Below are 23,515 nucleotides of genomic sequence, written 5' to 3' on the forward strand. Positions count from 1 at the left end.
CACCCTCTTTTGACCCCCCCCCCCCCCCCAAACTCCGGGAACCTGACAGACTCACAGGAATTGGCTGCGGCAATGGAGAGACTTACGTTGAAAGTTGGGGCTGCAATTGAGATCTGTGGGGAGATTCGTGCCCAGGTCCAACCTATTGCATCCATGGTGCAGAGGTATGAGCAGGAGATCCAGGGCCTTGGGGAGAGGCTGGAGGTGGTGGAGGGTTGAACTAAGGCCTCGGAAACTGCGATGGAGTCCTCATCCAGTCGGATCTAGGTGCTGGAGCGAGAGGTGCAGGCCTTGCGAGACCATATCGACGACCTCGAAAATTGAGGTCGGGGGATAAATCTCCGTACTGTCGAGCTCCCTGAAGGTGAGCAGCCAGTCAGCATCTTTGAAAGCTGGCTGCCAAAGTTTTTGGGCCTTCATGTCCAGTCCAGCAGGCTTCAGATTGAAACAGCTTATCAGGTTACAGTGCACAGCTCAGGGCCAGTGCAGCACTTCTGCCCGGTCCTAGTGCACTTGCATTCATGTAAGGACAAGCAAAAAGTCAAAGAAGCTTCCAGATACCTGTGAAAAGATCCGCAGGCACTGCTGTACAAGGGGTCAAAAATCATGTTTTACCAGGATTTTTCAGCAGCTGTAATTCGAAAAAGGAAGTCCTTCGATGAAGTTAAAAAGAGGCTGAGGAACCTGGGCATCCAGTACTCCATGAGATACCCCACTGTACTTCGTTTCAGCCACGAGGACTCAGTTTGTACATTTGACTCAGCGGATAAGGCTAAAAACTTTGTGGACACTTTAACTGTATTCTTCAGGCCAATCCGTCTATTTTAAAAGTTTGTTCTCTTTTCTATCTTTCCCCATATTTTTCCTTCCCTTTTTTTATTCCTTTCTTTCTCCCTTATAATTTCCTTTTTGGAAAGGGGGGAAAAGACTTTGGAATAAGTTCATTTTTGTTTTAATAACTGGATTTTCTGATGGGAAAATTTGTGGATGTTCTTTGTTGTCTCTTCTCTCTCACCAGCCCCCTTTTTGTTTTTGTTCTCTTTTAATCACAAGGAGGGGTGACATGAAGCCAGGGATGGGTGGAGTGCTCATCCTGACTGTCTTTTTTTCCTGTTGATTTAAGGATCATCTTGTATTTTTTTCTGGCCTAAGGCTTGGGCACAGTCTGGGTTTGAAGGAGCTGTGAAGGAGGGGATGGGTAGGGTGAGTGCCCCCTATGGGCAGGGGGAAGAGTTTTCCATTCAAGGTTTTATCGTTGGTTTTCTTTGTAGTTTTTTGGTAGTAATAGTTGTTTATAGGTATGATCGAGTAGTTTTTTGTATATATAGTTTTTGGATTCTGAGTCCTTATTTACTTATGCTCACTGCTTTGTAAGCAGGGTTCTCCCTCCGAGGGGTTCAAGGGTGTCTAAAAGGGGATATGGCTAAGTGTCTTATTAAATGGTGCACCTGGAATATTAAGGGAAGTCATTTGCCTGTTGAAGGAAAAAAGTGCTTTCTAGCCTTAAGAGGGAAAAGGTTGATATCGCTTTGTTGCAGGCAACCCATTTTGATGATGGGACACATCTGAAATTACAACGGGGGTCATGACCTGGTATTCTTTTTATCCTTTACTACTAAAAGTGGGGGACTGGTGGTACTTATCCAGAAAAATCTTCTGTTGACCTTATTAGAGCAGGTGAAAGATGAGCGGGGATGGTTTATGATACATGGGGCCCTGATACACTGGGAGGAATATGGCATTTTAAACGTCTACTGTCCTCCGGCGCATCCCCTCAAATTTTTGATTAGTGCTTTCTCTAACTTGAGTGATTTTGGAACATGGCACATTATTATGGGGGGGGGCGGTGTTTAATTGTCTTTTGGATCCGACAGTGGGCAGGATGCTTTGTGGGCCCCCAACTATTTCTTTGCAGGCCAAGCAGGTGTTGACTTATGTGAGGAGCTGGGACTGGTGGATATTTGAAGATGTCTTCACCCTACCGGCAGGAACTTCACCTTTTTTTTCAAACCCACATAAATGTCACACGAGGATTGACCTCTTTTTTTGGTTCCCTCAGCCCTTCTGGATTCAATTATTGGTTGTAAAATTGGGAATATAGCTATCTCTGATCACGAGGCAGTATATTTGGAACTTAAGGCCTAGAGTGAGGGGCTAGGTTTGTGGCATGTGCGTTTGGACCCTTTTTCTCCTTAAGGATTCCAAATTTGTGGAATACCTTTTGAAGGAGTTTCAGGAATTCTTGACTATCAACTTAGGCACAGCTAATAGTCCATCCATGCTATGGGAGACTGCTAAGGCCTTTGCGAGGGGATTATCTATTTCCTATTCGGCTAGCCGGAAACAACAGGAGGAGGAACAGCAGCGTCTACTTCAGACGCGGTTGAAAGCCGCCGAGGCGGCACGTTTTGCGCAGCCTTCAGTGACTAAGCTACAGCGGATAATGGCCTTTCAGGCTGCCTTGAATTCAATACTGACACAAAACTCAAAAAAAGAACTTGCTTTTGCTAGACAAGGACTGTTCGAATATGGGGATAGGCCAGGGAATTATTTAGCGTACTTGACTTGGAAAAAACGTGCTCCCCAATCCGTTACTGCAATCAGAGACAGTGCCGGGATCCTTGCATACGATGCTAAAAAGATTTGATGAGGTTTTTCGGAGCTTTTACTCTGAATTGTGTCAGTCTGAAGGTTGCGAAGACAGGAGTGCTAAAATGGAGACCTTTAAAAACCTGGATCTCCCAGGGGTAACCTTGGAACAGGCCCCTCTCCTTCATGCCCCCTTGACAGTTCAGGAAATACAGGAGGCAGGTAGGCAACTTCAGAGTGGGGAAGTGCTTGGCCCTGATGGTCATCTGGGTGAGTTTTATAAGAGTTTATAGGGATTCTGTCAGGGCCGATGTTGGAGAGGTACAATCACTCCTATGTGCATGAATGCCTACCACCATCTTTGAGAGATGCTAATATTTCTTTCCATCCTTAAGAGGAAGGTTCCTGAGGATTGTGCCTCATACAGGCCCATCTCTCCATTAAATTCAGATTTCAAGATTCTGGCGCTGAGATTGGGAAGGGTGTTGCCCCATGTTATTAAAGAGGACCAGACAGGCTTTATAAAAGACCGTAGGTCCTCTAATAATATTAGAAGATTGCTGAATATGGTCCACGTTTGTCAGCAACGATCGATTCAGGGGTTGGTGATTTGCTTAGATGCAGAGAAAGCATTTGACCGGGTTGAATGGCCGTGTCTTTTTTAATGTTTTAGAACAGTTTGGATTGGGTGGAGTCTTTGCTAGGTGGGTGGAGATTTATATCACCACCCTCTGGCCACAGTTATTACCAACGGGGTGAAGTCTGGGAACTTTACAATTGGTCGGGATAATCGGCGAGGCTACCCCCTCTCACCCTTGTTGTTTACATTGGTGATAGAACTGCTGGCAGAGGCCGTTCATCAGAACGTCCACATAACTGCTCTGGAAGTGGGATCGAGGGCACACAACATTACACTGTATGCGGATTATCCTTCAGTTTTTATCGAACCCAATGACCTCTGTACCCCATTTGATACAATGTATTAATTCATTTGGGGCTATTTCAGGATATAAGATTAGCTTTGCAAAATTGGACGCTATGCCTTTGGGGAACCTTAGGGCCACCTTCAACTTCTGGCACATCCTTAAGTTCCCTTTTAAGTGGTCGCAGGCAGGGTTCCGGTACCTCTGCATTTTTATTACCCCCTAATTTGATTTGTTGTTTCGGACTAACTTCGCTCACTTGCTCGACAATATTAGGTGAGATCTCCAGAGATGGAAGGCTCTTCCAATTTCATGGCTGGGCTGAGTCTCTCTCATTAAGATGACGAATGTTCTTCCTCATTTTGCTTTATCCCATGCGTATGCTCCCTATAATATTTCCCAGGTCAACGCTGCGGAAGCTTATGGGGTGGTTCGGTTCCTTTGTCTGGCATAGTGGGCGGCCCCTCATCAAACTTACTAAATTGCAGTTGCCTCAAGGAGGGGGAGGAGTTGATTTCCCAGACATCAGGAGGTATCTCTGCTGTCCTTTGTCTGCGATTGGGTAGGTAAGAATCCAAACTCAATATGGCTGGATATTGAGGCCTCCCAAGCAAAATGCCATCTTATTCACCTATTGTTCATGGATAAGATGAGGACAGTTATGGACCACTGCCGCAACCCCATTGTCATTAGTACAGTCAAGGCATGGAGGGTGATGTGTCAGAGTGAGGGTTGTTTATCCAAGACTTCGTCACTTACACCTATAGTTGGCCATGCCAGGGTTCTGACCAGGGATGATGGACTCGGGTTCAAACTATGGGCAACGAGAGGAGTTTCTAGTTTGGCAGACTTGTTTGAGGGGGAGGTTATGATGTCTTTTGAGCAACTGAGCTGCAAATACGGGTTACCCAGCAGAGATCTTTTCCGTTTTTTTCAGGTTAGGGATTTCATCCAGAAGACCACGCTTCTCACTAAGCCTGATAACAGAGAGGTTGTTGCTACGTTCCACAAGCACCTTTACGGTTCATGCCCTTTATTGCCTGCTGGGTGACAGGGCCTGGCAGGATATTAACCGTTTATGAGAGGTCTGGGAGCAAGAGCTAGGAGTGGAGATCTCAATTGAAACATGGGAAAATACTCGAAAGATCTCAATCTGTAATAGGACATGCGCTATGCAGTTACAAGTTCTGCACAGGGCTCATCTGGCACCAGACCGTTTGGTGAAGTTTAAAAAAGGGGCATATTCAGTGTGCCCCAAGTGTAAAATAAGTGTAGGTACTCTTACCCATTGCTTCTAGACATGCCACAGGCTCCGTGTTTATTGGAGCACTGTGGCGGCAGAGATAGGGGATTGAGGACTGAAGTTAAAGTAGACCTGATATCTCTCTTGGGTCTACCGAATTTATCATCTTTAGACTAGCATGGGAAGAAACTATTTAATATTCTTGCACACTGTGCATGGAAGAATATTGTGATGAATTGGGTGTCTGAGAACCTGCCCAGCTTGCTGGGATGACAGAAATTAATTATGGAGCACATTCCCTTGGACACTTTTTTACAAACATGGTGCACCACACAACAGACCATTTTTATAAGACATGGCAGCCCTACTTGAGTTATTTGGAAACAGATTTGTTAGTTGTCTTAACTAGGGTGTTTGTTTAACCAGGATGGTTAGATTTGTCAAGCCCTGAGCCCTGGAGGGGGTCTCCTGAGTTAATACGGGTATATATACAATGCTCCCGTTCCTTTGTTTGGGAGCTTTGTGCCGAGCATAGCTGTTGTGTATTCTGTTTTTTTTTGTTTTTTTTGCTTTTTTTTTGGTGTTGCTTTGCACAGTGTTAGGGTTTGTTTGTATTAGAGGGTAGGTTAATAGGAGGCAGTAGTTGTATTGTAATTTGTTTTTTTTTCTTATGCTGATGTTTGTTATTGATTGTATTTTTCAATAATTCTATATGTTTGTAAAGTTAAAAGTTTGCTAATTAATATATTTACCAAAAACGAATGAGGGAGAAATACTGTTCAGGGTAAAGGAACACCTAACTTCAGAGTTATGAGCTAAATTGTAGCAAAAGTTATGATCACAACTGATGTTATGAGTGGGCTCAGACTGAATTCTGCCTTGATGGATCATGTTTACTTTCACTGTAATGAAATGATCTTTCACTGAAACAGCAGCACACAATAGTGCAGATTCAAGTTTATCAGTGAAACAAAAGTTTAATTTTATTCTTATTTATTTTCACAAAGTAAAGTAGAATAACAATATTGTAAAAAAGTGACATCAAACACATGCACAAACACAGATAATAAGCTTAACAATCATCGGGGGGGGGGGGGGGGGGGGCATGTCTATAGAGACAGAAAGGAGGGGGTGCTGTCAGGGGGCCTGTGCAGATAAGGTAAAGGCCATTGCAGTTTGAAGTTCCTAGGTTTGTGAAAATGACCTTGATCCTAATCAAATAGCTATTGGTTTGTTCATGAAAAGCTTAACTGTTCACAGATAACGCACATTTACAGATTTCAAAAAGAATGGTACAATACAATCCATTTAATCCTAACACAACCTGCACCAGTGAAAATTCTCTTCTCTCTCATCCCTATGGTCTAACCTTCTCAGATACTTCAATTCCGTCTTGAGAATCTGATATGCTCTTCCTTTAAGTCTTCATACAACTCAGCTTGGGGATATTTTAGCTTCAAATATCTGCTTCAGGGTTGTAACCTAAAGCTTCTGGTCTGGGACTCTCAAACGCTGAGGTGAGCTGTTTCTCAACAGTGTTTACTTTTTCAGAAGCAACTGGTTTGCAACATTTGGCTTCAACCAAGGCTGGAAGCAACAAGCTTTCTTTAATCTTTGGATGTTTCCCCAAAACCAAAAAAAAAATGTTGTGGATCCTTCAATCTGAAATCTAACGCCCACCTGTATATTTGCTTGCAAAACCCACCCATCCAAAACAAAGCTCCATTACTCTCCAAGGAAGTCATTCCTCCTTTTTGTGTTTTTTTAAAAAAAAATTACATTGGCAATAGAAACACTTAAAAGTCAATCATTACAGACCCAGATCAGCGTTACATGGCACCATTTCAAAACTAAAATGATCCAGGTTTGAAATAGATATTACATTTTATGTATCACCCATCTTGTATCGCATTAATGAAAAGCAACAATAATGATATGGATATGAATTCATTTGAGTGACAGCAAACAGATTGGTAATGAAATGGATGGCTTATAGATCAGAAGAAAGATTTAGCAGTGAAGTTCCCTAATGTTTGTTACAGGATCCTGGCCTTTCCTGATGGATTTCAGTGACCTAGGCATTGGTGTATGGGGAACCATTTTTTTAAAAAAGCAAAGCCAGATGATAGGAAACTTAAAGGCACTGACCTGTGTGGATGATAGCGCAAAACTTCAGAAGGACATATGATTGGGCAGGTAAGTGGGAGTTAAGCTTTAATACAAAGAAGCATGAAGTGATTCATTTTTGTAGGAAGAAAACTGGGGAGAAAATAATGAAAAGGTGTAAAATAAAGAGCCTAATTCTATAAGGTATGCCATTGCAGATATGCACGAGTCATTGATAGTGGCAGGGCAAGGTGAGAATGTGGTTGGTAAAGTGTACAGCGACCTAGGCGTTATTAATTGGGGTATAGAATGACAAAGTAATATCATTAACTTATATCAAACACACTTTTGGGCTTATCTGTAGAGTTATCCCTTTTGCATGCCACAATGGAAGAAGCCTGAACACATGCACCAGAAACAACAGTTTCTACCCTACTGTCGTTAGAATACTGAATACACTCTCAAAGTGTTAGCATTCACCTGTACCTGTGTTTTTGTTTTTGATTTTGCCACTGTTTACCTATTGTTTACTTATCTATGCTACTTAACTCTGTGATGTGCCTGTAATGGTCGCAAGACAAAACTTTTCACTGTGCTTCGGTTCAGGTGACAATAAATTCAATATGTGAAAGCAATAGAGAAGGTGCAAGAATAATTCACTAGAATGGCTCCTGGTATGAGGAACTTCAGTAATGAAGATTGATAAATAAAAGTTGCTGAAAGTTTGGTGAAGTGAATTTTGAAGGGAGATAAGAGAGGAATTCAGAATAGAGTCTGCGCGGAGTAGGTAAGGAGAAGCTCAACTGGAAAGATCTCTGAGAAGGGCACAGATTGAAGATAATTGGCAAAAGGAGCAATGGAGTGTTGAGGGAGTTGCTTGTGTAGCAAGTGTAAAAACCTGTTGGAATTCTGAAGAGATGTTTCAAGAGGTGTCAGCTGATTGGAGAATAGGTCTAAATAGTGAATTTTGGGTATTAAACCCCTGGAGTCATATGTGGAGAAATTGTCATTATTGGTCTGAGTATAGCTAGCAGTAGCATGTGGAGTTGACCAGATCGATGTGGCTACATGGAGGTGTGGCATTATTAAACAACAACTATTAACAAGGAAGAAATAGCAGAAGAAGACTTAGTGGAAACCATTTGGTTTAACGTTTTGAGGATGAAGTAATACTAATTGTTGACTGATGGGTAGAGGTCATAGAATCCCTACAGTGTGGAAGTAACCCATCAGGTCTATACTGAGCCAAAGATCATCCCACCCAGTCCCACCCCATCCCTGTAATCCTGCATTTCCCATGGTTAATGCACCTAACCTGCATATCTTTGAACTGAGGGGGAAAACAGGAGTACCTGGAAGAAACACTCGCAGCTACTGGAGAATATGCAAGCTCCACGCAGACAGTGGCCTGAGGCTGGAATCAAGCCCTGGTCTCTGGTGCTGAGAGGCAGAAGTGCTGGCCACTGCTGTCCAGAAGTTCTGTATGAGAATACAGAGAATAATTTGCTAATCATAAATTGTTTCAGGCTTGAAATAAAAAAAATGAAACCAATAATGAAAGTAAAAATACTTAATTGAAGTAACCTGTATCTAGATCTCTAACTGACTATAATTGTTTAATTCTGACAATGTTGGAATGGTAGAGGAAACTAAAAGATAAACTGGGCAAGATTAGAATTGTATAAGACTTGGTTAAGGATTGCTGAGAGTAAATGTCAGATGAGATGAGAGGAAATCATTAAAGAATGATGCCAGTGAAAACTAAAGCAATTTAGATAATTTTTCACAACATGCTAAATCAGCAGACTGTCTTTTTAGGGAGAAGCTGAGTACACCTATAATGAGCAACAAGGAAATGGAGTACATATTGGTACGATGCTTCGTGCTAGTTTTCATGAATGGGGATGATAAGCAAGTCCTCACCTGTGGAAAAAGAAATTCAGAAATTCCAGTGGTTACATCCCAATGACTGATCTGACAACTATAGGCAGTATACATGTATTCTGATTTCTCTCAACAGATGCTGCCAGACCTGCTGAGTTTCCCCAGCACTTTGTGTTTTTGTCAGATCCTCAGCATCCACAGTATTTTGTGTGGGAAAAAAAAATACTGGCTATATATAATATAAAGGGTGGTAGTATTTGGAATGAACTGCCAAAAAAAGTGGGAGATGCAGGTGATACAACATTTAAAAGACATTTGGACAAGTACGTGAATAGGAAGAGTTAGAGGTTAATGGGCCAAATGCAGGCAAATGGGACTAGTTTAGTTTGGGAACTTGGTTAGCATGGACGATTTGACTAAAGGGTCTGTCGTCTTACTATTTGATATGTAGTGAAATGATTATGGCTTCACGCTTAGGATGGGAATTAGGAAGTGATCCTTTCTGTGAGGTAATGATCCTAGTTTCATCAGACTGATCGTAATGTCATTGGTATGAAAGCAATCCATGTTTCCAAATAGAAATTGTGATCAACCTGAAATACTGACTATTTCACTTCAATGTAATATTATGTTTACAAATTCCCACCATTGGAAGCTGTTTGTAATTTCAGATCTAATATAAATGACAGTTTGCCGTTTAACACGTTATTTTTTTAAGAAAAAAAGTTACTTTTCAGATGGTGGAAGTGTAGCCTCTTAAACTTGATGAACCTTTCTGCCCATCACTTCATTTGCTATTCCATCTGTTTTACCAAAGCAACCACCTTTTCAGGTTTAAGCATTGGTGAGTGTTAGCTGGCCATTTGACTGAGTGGAGTAATTGCTGAGATGAATTTGGTGTGCATATGTGTATAAGCAAGTGTTTGTTAATGACGAAGAGTTGGAACCTTGATGGTTTCTTAGCCCTGCCAAAACCACAAGACCCTGATGCAATCGGAGAACTGTGATCTTCATGTGGCTGTGATAGCTTAAGTTTAAGTAGATGCCACTCTGTCCCACCAAGCTCCTGTTAAAAGTGGTTTGATTTTTTGATACAATTAATTCTTAAGGGAAGCAAAGGTAATCTAGCAGAAGTTAATTTAAAATGATATTTCAGCTATCATGCTACTTAACAATACCCACTGTAGCAACAGCAAAAAATGTCGCATCAGTTTGAGTCAGGCAACAGACAATATTGGGATTACAAAAACGACGTAGTAGAAAATAATGATCTCAAGGATGAGGAAGAGCTCTGGGTTTCTAATGGTTATGTCATCTTGCTGTAATTCAATCATTGAATAGCAACTGTCCAATAACACACTCGATCACTTGCAACGTACAGTTTGTAGTACAAGTCGTCAGAAATTGGGGCTTTCAATTTTTGTATGCAGTCGATTATAAAATTGGGAACTGGATTATTTGAGGCAGTGTTTTTATTTTGCTATGTAGAATGTGAAAAGTTATTCATTATGTACTTGAATTCCTAATGCTAATTGACAGTGCAGTATTGCAATTGTTTGTCTTCTCACATAACCAACTTTTTCCGAGCTACCGTCCGTTATGAGGATGGGTCAGTGGACCTGAAACACTGATTTCTTTCCACAGATGCTCCCAGATATGCTGAGCTTTTCCAGCCATTTGTTTTTTGTTACCTGGATGAAATTCCTTTCACTAGGGTCTAATTTAATTGGATCTTTTGAGGGTGTGGTTTGCCTAACAGTAATCGGTACCACAAGTGCCCTTTTCAGGGAACCGTTAATAAACTGGTGTTCCTATTAGATTAAATGCTAAATTAAGCTAAAGCGCAAACAATCCAAAATAAATTTCGCCAACTATGTTATGTTATCAATGTTTCTAAGACAATAATTCTGCAGTGATCGGGAGCCATGGGAAGTCTTCTGCATTGTTGGATATTGTATGCTTCCGCGTCCAAGGAAGTGGGCACAGAGAGAACCACAGAAAAGAAGTAGGTAGTCGGAGACACCATCTCTCAAATCTCAATCTTTGACCTGAAAAATTGCCATATTGTCAAGCTTCAGGAGCAGATAATTTTACTTAGGATCCTTGCAGCATACAGAATGAAAGCATTTTCACACAACGAGTAGCCAAGTGAAAGGCTGATGTACGCCCTCGTTGCTGTCACACTGAAATCACCTGTTGAGAAGCCAGCTTGCGAGACTAGCAACACTATTTATATATTCGGTTCCTCCTAATTGTGTGTGGGCTGATTTTCAATCAGATGATCTGATGAGAAGATAGACGTAATCTTGTAAGTAAATGACTGATCTCCAGACTATTACATGAGAAATAGGCAAAAGTGAGAAATGTTTGTCATTCAAGACAATATTTAAGTTCATGTTTTGATATTTGTCACTGCTTGTTTTATGTTAACGCTATCATCAGCTTTTGAGGATCGTCGATCATAGAATGGTCTTTCTATCCAAACACAACCTGCTTTATCGAACATTATAATATTATCTACTTAAAGCTATACATGTTGAACGTGGATGTCACTGGAACAAACAAATCATTTATGGTTTGCAAAACTGTCAATAGACCCCTGCGGTAAATGGCAATGCCAGTGCTATGTTCAAGATTTGTTGTTTCAATGTATCTTTTATTTTCCTTTTTCATTTGTTCAACCATCTTGATCTTCTCACATCTCAGGGCAGAAAGCCAATGCTCAAAACATTGCCAGATTTTCTCAGGAAGCTACTTGGAAATGCATGATAGCTGCCCAGATAGGCACTTTCTCTCATTTTTGTTCTCTCTTCACCAATGGCTGTTTAGAGTTCAGTCATCGCACCTTCAGAGTATCTCTGCGTGCATTCCATGGGGTAATACCTAGTCATAGGTCATAGAGATGTACAGCATGAAAACAGACCCTTCGGTCCAACCAGTCCATGCCGACCAGATATTCCAACCCAATCTCGTCTCACCTGCCAACACCCAGCCCATATCCCTCCAAACCCTTCCTATTCATATACCTATCCAGATGCCTTCTAAATGTTGCAATTGTACCAGCCTCCACCACATCCTCTGCAGCTCATTCCATACACGTACCACTTTCCTTCTATCATAGGGTCAGGAATGTGTTTGTCCCCTAACAATTGTACAATGTTCAGCACCGTTCATGACTTTGAAATACTGAAATAGTTGGTGTCTACATGCAGCAAGACCTATACAAAATCAAGGTACAAACAGGAAAATAGATTCACTCATGCTGGAGAAAGTTGTTCCCAGACACTTGTGTAATGTGAATGTTAACTATCGTCCCTTGACGTTCAGTACCATTACCGTGACTAAATCCCCCTGCCATTAACATCCTGTGGTTACCATTGACTAGGAACTGAACTGGACCAGTCATGTACATTTGACAAGAGCAAGTCAGAGGGTAGGAATTCTGTGGCCAGTAACTCCTCATCTGACTCCCCAAAGTCTGTCCACCGTATCCAAGGCACAATACTCTGAATGCCATCCAAAGCAAAACAGCTCAAGCGTTTGGCATTCTGTCCTTGACCTTAGCCACCAATGCACAGTGAGAGCAGCATGTGCCATCTCCAAGATCCACTGCAGTAACTGGCCTTTGTCACTTTGAGCAACAAGACCAGCAGATGCATTGGAGACACCACCATCTGCACGATGCTCCCCCTGATCATGGACACCACCCTGAATTGGGACCAGATCCCTGTTCCTTCACTGTTGGGACAAAATTTTGGAACTCCCTCCCTAATGTTTTGTGGATGTTTCTACATACTAAGAGTAACAGCAGTTCAAGAAGGTAGCTCACATATCTATTGTATTGCTGCCTTCTGGTCCAGTCTGCATTCTGCCAATTTTTATGAGAGCGCTTACTGGCCAACTCCCTAGATGTTAAAACATCTTCGTGTTCATCTTGCTAAGGTTTTGCCCTTCCAAAGTTGCCATTCCTGCTGTTGCTTTCAATGTTTTGTGCTTTGCTAAGAAACTGACGATAAAATGAATCTGTTGGCAAATTCAAAAAGGTGGTTGTAGCCTTTCAATAAGCTTCCATTCTCCGATTCTTGCGGTGGAGTACATGAAGTATTAATATGCAAAATCTGCATTTGGTAATTAAGTTTTCAACAGTTCAGTCATAATTGTAAACAATTTGCTTCCGAAGAAATGTAATTGGCACACTGTTCCCCACTGGAATAAATGCTGTGAAATGGCTGACTGATCATGTGCTGAGGTTGTGATTGTTCTGCCCATACAAATTGGTATCCAAAACATCATTTTTAAAAACAAAGCATTGTAATTGAAGGTGAATTTAATAATGTTTAAAAAAAACTTAGTTTATATGTTGGCTCAAATTTCACAACCTTTTCTGCAGTCTTGGAGTTTTTTTCTTACAGGTTGCCTGACTTTAAGATAAAATACAAGCCAATAATTTACAAAGATTTTGTTTCATATTAACAAAAGGAGAACATACTGCCACACTCTTATTGCCTCAATGAGTTTATCCAGGAGAAAGTTACATGGTACGGGCCAGGAAATTGGAATCCAGTTTTGCCATTATTTAGCTGTACAGAGACAGTAATTGTTTTAATATGCTGTGGAATGGAGGGGCATGTCAGAGATGTACATTATTGAGCTGTGATGCCATCCAGCGCTGAGCAGTGTGGTAACGATTGCTGTCAAAGTTGAGCAGTAGTAATTATAACTTTGATAGCGAATTGAAGGAAGGGCCTTCATTTGCTCCAGTACCTTTAATGACCCTTGGACATCTCCAAGTGCTTTCCAACTATTGAATTGTTGTCCTGTATGAAACCAGTGTGTCCTTTCAGACATATGAACAGCAATGAGATATCTGAGGTAATTTTTTTTTTCAGTGATGTTGTCAGTCACCGGGATAATGCACTGGAAATCCAGCACCATTATTCCCAGAGTCTCTCAAATGTGAAAAATTAATCAAAGTTTCGAGTAGCTAGCTACTATCTCATTTCTTTTACTTCTCCATACAGAAGGGAGACGGGGAGGTGGATGTGCTCTCTGCACAGGCTGAGTGATTCTCTTGTATTGTCCACACATACACAGGTGTAACTACCCGTTCAGGAGCCAGTCATGTGATTAGTTACTATCCTGCAATCTCTTACATCACATCAAATGGTGTGATTAGAAAGCCAATTGTCTCTGGGCAAAATTGCCCTAAAGACTGGCCGCCAGTGCCATTTTGTCTGGAATTTCCCCTTTGCAGATCCAGTAATGCAGCATTGTAGATACAACACTGCGCTTCAATAATAAGTATTGCAAAAATTTTCTTTCCCTGTTCCTTGGTTTAAGTAATCTCTTATCCCATTTTAGTCCATTCCAAGGAAAGTTAACTGTGGACAGTTACATGGTTAAGAACATGTTAGAAGCAAGAGTAAACAATTCAGCCTTTCAAGTCAGCTTCAACTTTCAATGTGATCGCGCCCAATCTTTGATCAGTAAAATGCTGTGGCTGCTGGAAATCTCAATGAAGTCAAAGTGCTGGACAAACTCATCGAGTCTGGCAGTATCTATGGTGAGAGAGGGAAAAACAGTTTTTGCTCTGATTTCTGAATGATTCTGTTGAAGCATCAACAATCTGTCAATCTCAATCTTGAATGTAATGAATGAAGGAGCATCCAAAACACACTCGAATGATTGAGCTCTTAGCAAATGAGTGTTGTCCTAGGTTCTGACTCCTCCAGTCAGGGCAAACTACCTCTACAAACCATTACCCTTAGTGTGGGGATATTCAGGATTGTGAGCCATTGCCAATGAAGGAGTGGCTATATACTTCCAGAACCTTGTATGTTTTGATGAAATTACTTCTCATCCTTTTGAACTTCAGAGTGCGTAGATCCAATTTACTCAGCATCCCATTACAGGACAACTCTGTCATCCTCTAGTGAACTTTTGTGTACTGCTTCCAATTAAAATTTCTAAACAATAGACCGGTGAGCCTGACCTCAGTGGTGGGCAAGTTGTTGGAAGGAATCCTGAGGGACAGGATGTACATGTATTTGGAAAGGCAAGGACTGATTCGGGATAGTCAACATGGCTTTGTGCGTGGGAAATCATATCTCACAAACTTGATTGAGTTATTTGAAGAAGTAACAAAGAAGATTGATGAGGGCAGAGCAGTAGATGTGATCTATATGGACTTCAGTAAGGCATTCGACAAGGTTCCCCATGGGAGACTGATTAGCAAGGTTAGATCTCATGGAATACAGGGAGAACTAGCTATTTGGATACAGAACTGGCTCAAACGTAGAAGACTGGTGGTGGAGGGTTACTTTTCAGACTGGAGGCCTGTGACCAGTGGAGTGCCACAATGATCGGTGCTGAGTCCTCTACTTTTTGTCATTTACATAAATGATTTGGATGCGAGCATAAGAGGTATAGTTAGTAAGTCTGCAGATGACACCAACATTGGAGGTGTAGTGGGCAGTGAAGAAGGTTACCTCAGATTACAGCAGGATCTTGACCAGATGGGCCAATGGGCTGAGAAGTGGCAGATCGAGTTTAATTTAGGTAAATGCAAGGTGCTGCATTTTGGGAAAGCAAATCTGAGCAGGAGTTATACACTTAATGGTAAGGTCCTAAGGAGTGTTGCTGACCAAAGAGACCTTGGCGTGCAGGTTCATAGCTCCTTGAAAGTGGAGTCGCAGGTAGATAGGATAGTGAAGAAGGCGTTTGGTATGCTTTCCTTTATTGGTCAGAGTATTGAGTACAGGAGTTGGGAGGTCATGTTGCGCCTGTACAGTACATTGGTTAGGCCACTGTTGGAATATTGCGTGCAATTCTGGTCTCCTTCCTATCGGGAAGGGTACTTGAAAGGGTACAGAAAAGATTTACAAGGATGTTGCCAGGGTTGGAGGATTTGAGCATTCGGGAGAGACTGAACAAGCTGGGGCTGTTTTCCCTGGAGTGTCGGAGGCTGAGGGGTGACCTTATAAAGTGTTACAAAATTATGAGGGGCATGGATAGGATAAATACACAAAGTCTTTTCCCTGGAGTCGGGCAGTCCAGAACTAGAGGGCATAGGTTTAGGGTGAGAGGGGAAAGATATAAAAGAGACCTAAGGGGCAACTTTTTCATGCAGAGGGTGGTATGTGTACGGAATGAGCTGCCAGAGGAAGTGGTGGAGGCTGGTACAGTTGCAACATTTAAAAGGCATTCGGATGGGTATATGAATAGGAAGGGTTTGGAGGGATATGGGCTGGGTGCTGGCAGGTGGGACTAGATTGGGTTGGGATATCTGGTCGGCATGGACGGGTTGGACCGAATGGTCTGTTTCCATGTGTACATCTCTGATTCTATATAACGTTCTTTCGATATGGAGAATAAAATTATGGGCGTATTCCAAATGTGATCTCACTAAAGCTTTCCATAATTAGTGATTTTTGGTTTTGCTTATTTTTGAACTTCAAGCCCCTTAAATAAAAACTGGCATGCAATTTGTCATCTTCAGTCTGTAGGAGTTGCTCAGGGTAGTGTCCTTGATCCAACCATCTTCAGCTGCAACATCAATGACCTTGTCTCCATCAAAAGAAGTGAGATGTTTGCCAATGATTGCACAATGTTCAGCACTACTCGTGACTCCGAAGATACTGAAGTCGTCCTATGTTCAAATGCAGTAATATCTGGATGTCATCCAAGTTTGCGCTGACAGGTGGCAAGTAACATTGATGCCAGACAATTTCTATTTCGCACAAGAGAGAACTTAACAAACCATTCTTTGACATTGTGATTTACTATCACTGAATCCCACACCTTCAGACACCATTGACCAGAAACTCAACTGGACTCTCCATATAAATACAGTGGCTACAGAAGCAGGTAAGAGGGTAGGAATACCACATGGTGATTCAGCTCCTGCCTCCCCAAAATCTGTCCATTGTGTACAAGGCGCAAGTTAGGAGTATGATGAAATACTCCTCACTTGCCTGGAGAATCCATGTGGCATATCCACAAGCATCCACTCCCTCCGACAGCGATGGTCAAAAACTGCAGTGTGTACTACCTACAAGATGCATTGCAGAAACTCACCAAAGATCCTGAGACAGCACCTTTCAATCCCACAACCACTTCCATCTAGCAGGACAACGGCAGCAGATACTTGGGCACACCACCATCTGCAAGTTTACCTCTAAACTGCTGACCATCCTGATCTGGAAGTATATTGCCATTCCTTCACTGGCGATGGCTCACAATTCTGAATATCCTCGCTAAGGGTAGTGTAGATCTATCTACAGCCGGAGGACTGCACCGGTTCAATAAAGCAGCTCACAACCACCTTCACAAGGGCAACTAGGGGCCGGCAATAAAAACAGGCCAGTCAGCAATGCCCGCTTTTCACAAGTTTATAAAAGAAAACAATTAATGATTGCACAATAAATTTTGGTCAATTCAGCAGGAGAACGCTATTGTTCTTGCGCAAAATAATGCAATGGGATCATTTTACAGTTAACTGAGAGATTAAATGAGGCCACAATTTAATGCCTGTGACCAATTCTCTTTCTGAAGGCATTTGATAAGGTACCATATCAAAGGTTATTGTGAAAAGTAAAATCTCATGGTGTTATGAGTAGCAGACTAGATTGGATAGAAGATTGGATAACTAACAGGAAAAGAAGTCATAAATTAGTAATTTTCTGGTTGGCAAGATGTAACGGTTGGCTTGTCACAGGAATTAGTACTGGGGCCTCAACCTTTTATAATTGATCTAAATGACTTAGATGAAGGAGCTGGAAACATGGTTACTAAAAATGCTGGCATGACAAAGATTGGTAAGAATGCTTGTTGTGAATAGCATCTGGGTAAGTTGTGCAAGTGCACAAACGTCGGCAAATGGATTATTATGTGGCAAAATGAGATTTCTCAAAATTAGGCAGAATAAAAATGAAATATATTATCTGTGTGAGTCTGCAACATTTTGACATGCAGATGGATTAAATGTTCTGACGTATGATTTGAAAGTGTTAGTGTACTGTTACGTATATGAGCTGAAAAGTATGTCGCTGGAAAAGCGCAGCAGGTCAGGCATCATGAAAGGAACAGGAGAATCGACGTTTCGGGCATAAGCCCTTCAGGAATGAGGAGAGGTGTTGGGAATGCGATAGGTGGTCCACCTATCGCATTCCCAACGCCCCTCCCCCAAGTCCCTCTTGCCCTACCTTTTATCTTAGCCTGCTTGGCACACCCTCCTCATTCCTGAAGAAGGGCTTATGCCCGAAACGTCGATTCTCCTTCTCCTTGGATGCTGCCTGACCTACTGCACTTTTCCAGCAACACATTTTTCAGCTCTGATCTCTAGCATCTGCAGTCCTCACTTTCTTCTTTACTGTTACGTATATTCCAAGGGGAATTGAATACTAGACTTGGGAGGTTATGCTTATTTTCTACATTGCACTGCTGAGGCCACATCTAGAATACTGCATACTGTATTGACTTTTCCTTTTGAGGAAGGATATAAATGCATTGTAGCAATTCTCGAAAGTTTAAACAAATGCAAGAGACTGCTGGAGAAACTCAGCAGGTCTGGCAGCACCTGTGGGGAGAAAAGGTGGGAAAGCTTTCTGGTCTAATACTTAGAATGGGTTGACTATCTTATGAAAAATATTTGAACAGGCTCAGCTTGTATCCATGGAGGTTTAGCGTTGAGGTGATTTAATTTACATGCATGTAAAATCCTGAGATTCCTTGCCAGGGTAAATGTAGACAGGATGTTTCCTCTTGTTGGAGAATCCAGAACAAAGGAACACTATAAATAGGCTAATGTAGATAGTTTGTTGTTAAGCAAAGATGTGAGAATTTATTATGGGTAGATGAGAATATAGAATAATTAGATCCGCTGTGATTTTGATGTGTGAGCAAGTTTGTGGCTGAGTGACCTGCATTCTATTCTTTCATCATTCATGGGATGTGGGCTTCACTGGCTGGCCCAGGATTTACTGCTCATCTTCGCTTCCCTGAGGAAGTGATGGTGAGCTGCATTCTTGAATTGCTGTTGTCAGTTTGGTGTAGATAGATGCATAGTGCCTTGTAAAGAGGGATTTTGACTCCGTGTCACTGAAATAACTGGGATATGTTTGCAAGTCAGGACGGTGAGTGGCTTGGAGGGCAAATTCGAGGTGGTGGTATTCCCATTTTTCTGCTGCCCTTGTCTTTCTAGATGGTGGTGGTTGTTTACTGTAGACCAGAGGTGGGTAATTAATTCTTCCAAGGGGCCACATGAGAAACCTGAGTTGTGTTGGAGAGCTGAACCAACAATAAGTTGAGCATAATTCTGCTCCGTATTAATTTTCTTCCATTGTAAAAAGTACTAAATTATATAGTTTTGCACTGAAACTTATAATCAAAAGAATAAAGATTCTGTTACAATAAAGATAAGAAATTGTGGAGTAGGTCAAATATAGAAGAAATAAAGAGTAAAACCAATTACAGTATTTCACTTTTTTTAACATGATAATCTCACAAACCAATAATGAAAAGTGGTTTCATTATTGTTCAGTATTACAACAACTCTATACAAAAAGCAATAAGCGCTTTTGATGTTTTTCAGTTCATTTTACTTGTTTAGTGAGAAAAATCCAGTCTGTTTTGGGCTTGAACAAGTGCACTGAAATCTGGTTGAATGTCTGAGGTGGATATGTGAAGGACAGCTGAGAGGTGATCATCAGTGATAGAGGATCTGTATTTGGATTTGTTGAACTTCATCCCTGAGAATGTTTGTTTGTATATATAGGTAGATCCAAAGAGGACTAGAATCTTCTGCGCATGCCTCCTTGTGTGGAAAGTTCTCCTCTTTGAGGGAAGAGTAAAAATCAAGCAGTGGAATGACCTAAAGTACTCTGCCAGAAGTGTGTCAGACTGCAGGTCAATGAGTTCAAGCTGAACCTCACTAGGTGCATTCTCCACATTGCATGTAGATGGGAGGAAAAATCATGTGCATTTCATTCTCAACCATTTTAAAGTCTTGAAATCACCTTGAAAATTCACCATGTAGTGCTTCTATCCTAGATGAGTACTTGTGGAGGTGATCAGCTGAAGGTGCAGCTTCCTTCAGTGTTGGCAAGTGGGTGAGAATGTTGTCCTCCATTTGGCTTGTGAGAAGCTGCAACTTTCTCATAAAAGTTGTACATTTCATGCACAAAAAGGTCCTTGCACTGCAGTTTCACATTTAGTTCATTCATAAGTGCAGTCACATCATCAGCAAAACCAAGGTCTGCAATCCAGTCTGCATCTGAAACCTGCAGAATGCCATTCCCCTTCTTCACACAGAAATCTTGAATCTCTTCTCTCAGGTCCTATCCACGTTTCGGCATTTTGCCCAGTCTGAGCCACCTGACAGACTATGTCACGATGTTCAGTCTCATTTTCGTCCAAAAGTGCAACAAATTGCCTGTGATTCAAAGCTCTTGCCCTGATGATTAACTATTTTAGTTACTACATCAACCACACGGTTAATTTTTAACACTGACTTACACAATACTTCCTGATGTATAATACAATGCAAAAATACCAATTTCTGTTCAGGGTCAATTTTGTTCACTTTATCCTGCATTCTCTTGAAGGGTCCAACATTTTTTCCTGTTAGATTTGGACAACCATCCATTGTCACACCCACCAGCTTGTCCCACTTTTAGCCCCAACGTGTCCAAACATGCATTTACCTCCGTGAACAAATCATTACCAGTTGTTGTACCTTTCATTTGACTGCATGGCTGCCAGCTCATCCATGATTTTAAAGTCCGTAGTTATCCCACGTACGAAGATGAGTAGCTGGGCTGTGTCACGTCCGTCGCAGCTCTCATCCAAAGCCAAGGAAAAAAAGTCAAAGTTGACTGATCTGTGCTGCAGCTGAAGCTCCAGATTTCTCACTATGTCCCCAATCCTTCTCGTTACAGTGCGTCAGGAGAAGGGCATATTCTTAAATGCCTCCTTTTTCTCTGGGCATATTCAACAAGCACTCCTTAATAAACTCTCCATCAGAAAATGGTTTACTGTTTCTGGCGATTTTGTGGGATATGACATAACTTGTCTTGGTGTGTGCTGACATTTTGAGGGCGAGCCAGCAAGCATCACTTTTAACTGTTCACGCGCACACGTGCGCACATGCGTCCATACATTAAAAAAAAACATCCTGTTTAAAATAAAAGCAACACAGTTGCTTTTCATACACGGCGTAAATACTTTTTCATTTATGTTCTAATTTAAGATTGACCTCATGCAGGCCGGACAGGAGCGACCAAAGGGCCGGATATGGCCCGCGGGCTGTAAAATGTCCAGGTCTGCTGTAGACCATACACATTGTTGCAGCTGAGCATTGGTGCTGAAGGGAGTGGATGTGGTGGCAATCAAGCGGGCTGCTTTGTACAGGATGGTGTCAGCTTTCAGGTTATTGTTTGAACTGCACTCACTTGGAAAAGTGGGGAGTATTCAATCGCACTCCTGACTTGTGCCTTGTATGTGGTGCTCAGGAAGTGGGGAGACAGGAAGTGAGTTATTCACTGAAGAATGCCTAGCTTCTGACTTGCTTTTGTAGCCCCATGTTTTAGATTAGATTAGGTACCCTAACAGGTCCTTCAGCCCAATAAGTCCACATGGACCCTCTGAAGAGCAACCCACTCGGACCCATTTCTTTTCCCTCTTTCCCCCCCCCCCCCCCCCCACCATATTTATCCCTGACTAATGGATCAAACATTATGGCAATTTCGCATGGCCAATTCACCTGGCCTGCACCTCTTTGGATTGTGGGAGGTAACCGAAGGAAACCCACGCAGACGTGGGGCGAATGTGTAAACTTCACACATAGTCGCCCAAGTCAGGAATCAAACCTGGGTCCCTCACGCTGTGAGGCAGCAGTGCTAACCACTGAGCCCTGGTAGCGATGATGCTGAACCCAGGCCTCCAAGCAGATTCACGCTGCCATAGCTGTTGCCAAGGTACCTCAGCTGGACATCAAGCCCAACAGATACGGAGCCTTCGGAGTAGTCTAGGCAGTAACGGATCTGAGGGATGGAAAGAGAGTTGCACTTATGCCCAGTTATCTTCCAGAATCTAGTTTCCTGCAAGGGGGTCTTCGGTGTGCTGAAGATGCTCTGCTTTTCCAAACGTGATAATATGCTTTCTGCGCTTGATATACTCCAACCACCACACACTGACTACTTTGAAGAAATCTATATTGTCACAGAGCTAATGCAAAGTAACCTTCACAAAATCGTGCCTCCACAATAACTGAGTACAGATCATGTCAAAGTTTTTCTGTACCAAATTTTGAGAAGGCTGAAGTATCTGCATTCAGCTGGCATTTTACGCAGGTATCCAGCTAGGGAACCTTCTTGTGAACAGCAAATGTGTCCTGAAGATTTGTGACTTTGCTCTTGCAAGCATAGAAGAACTTGAGTCCTGTCACGTGACCCAGGAAGTTGTCACTCAGTATTACCAAGCACCAGAAATCCTGATGGGTAGCTGCCATTGATATCTGGTTTGTAGGCTGTTGAATCTTATTCCAGTCTTAAAGTCCGATTCAACAGTTGGACTTCATCACAGATCTATTGGGAGCTCCATCACTAGAAGCCATGTGGACAGCATGTGAAGGTGCCAAGGCTCACATACTCAGGGGTCCTCGTAAACAGCTAGCCGTTCCTGTCCTTTACACACTATCCAGCCAGGCTACCTATGAAGCTGTCCACCACCTCTGCAGAATGTTAGGTTTTGATCCTTCAAAAAGAATGCCTGCAAAGGATGCCCTGGCTCATTCATGCTTGGATGAAGGACACCTCTGATACCACACGTGTATGTGCAAATGCTTGTTATACCACATGTACAGGATCTGTTTACACCAATGATTTTGAATCCATCACTAATCCAAAATTTGATGACCGCTTTGAAAAAAACCTGACATCTGTTTGGCAAGTTGAAGAGCTCATTCATCAATTCATTCTGGAACAGCAGAAAGGGAACAGGGTTCCACTATGCATCAATCCACAGTCTGCTGCATTTAAAAGCTTTATCAGCTTCACAGTTGCTCAGCCCTTTGAGATGCCCCCATCTCCACTGGTATGGGAGTAAGTGGAAGAAACTGCTGATGACAAACATTTTCGGTTCTCACTGGAGTCTAAAATTTGCAGTACATTTACGTTGGGACAAGCTTATAATTTTATTTAGAAAAATTTCGGAGAAGTTTAAAAAACCTCAGAATTGTAAAGATATGCTTTTAGGAATATGCTGGACTTGTATTTTTTAGGGATTAAATTGGTGGTTGTGCTTTGAAATAAAGCAGCTTTAGCAGGAGCTACACAGTTTGTATGTCTATAGATATGTTCTAAACAACCTCTCCAGAGAAGTTATGACATACCTCTGGATCAGTTGAGACTTGAACCCAGCACTCCTATCTCAGGGACACTGCCACTGCACCAAAAGAACATCCAGTAAATGCTTTGAAGTCTACCTATTGAGATATATGATACACCTATGTTGGAGTGGGACTTGAACCCAGACTTATGGTTCAGAGGTAGGGACACTTCCACTGTGCCATATTGCATCCACCACAGAACACACCAGATGGCCTCCTTCTTTAGAGACCGCAATTTCCCTTCCCACGTGGTTAAAGATGCCCTCCAACGCATCTCGTCTACATCCCGCACCTCCACCCTCCGACCCCACCCCTCCAACCGTAACAAGGACAGAACGGCCCTGGTGCTCACCTTCCACCCTACCAACCTTCGCATAAACCAAA

General features: G+C 42.1%; 1 protein-coding gene across 6 annotated transcripts in view; it reads left to right on the plus strand.

Moving 5' to 3' along the window:
* Positions 1-23,515, plus strand: part of LOC122559107 (metabotropic glutamate receptor 7-like) — a 736,921-nt gene that overhangs the window by 81,855 nt on the left and 631,551 nt on the right. The window contains exon 1 of one of the 6 annotated variants that reach the window (XM_043708412.1): positions 6,864-6,951. The exons of the other annotated variants lie outside the window; for them this stretch is intronic. Within the exon in view, the coding sequence (XP_043564347.1) occupies positions 6,940-6,951 (12 nt within the window). The 5' untranslated portion in view covers positions 6,864-6,939. Of the gene's footprint in view, positions 1-6,863; positions 6,952-23,515 lie in introns of those variants that run through there. 6 annotated transcript variants of the gene reach the window in all.

This window comes from Chiloscyllium plagiosum, chromosome 18 (genome assembly GCF_004010195.1).
Source record: "Chiloscyllium plagiosum isolate BGI_BamShark_2017 chromosome 18, ASM401019v2, whole genome shotgun sequence".
In the NCBI taxonomy this organism is placed as follows: Eukaryota; Metazoa; Chordata; class Chondrichthyes; order Orectolobiformes; family Hemiscylliidae; genus Chiloscyllium; species Chiloscyllium plagiosum.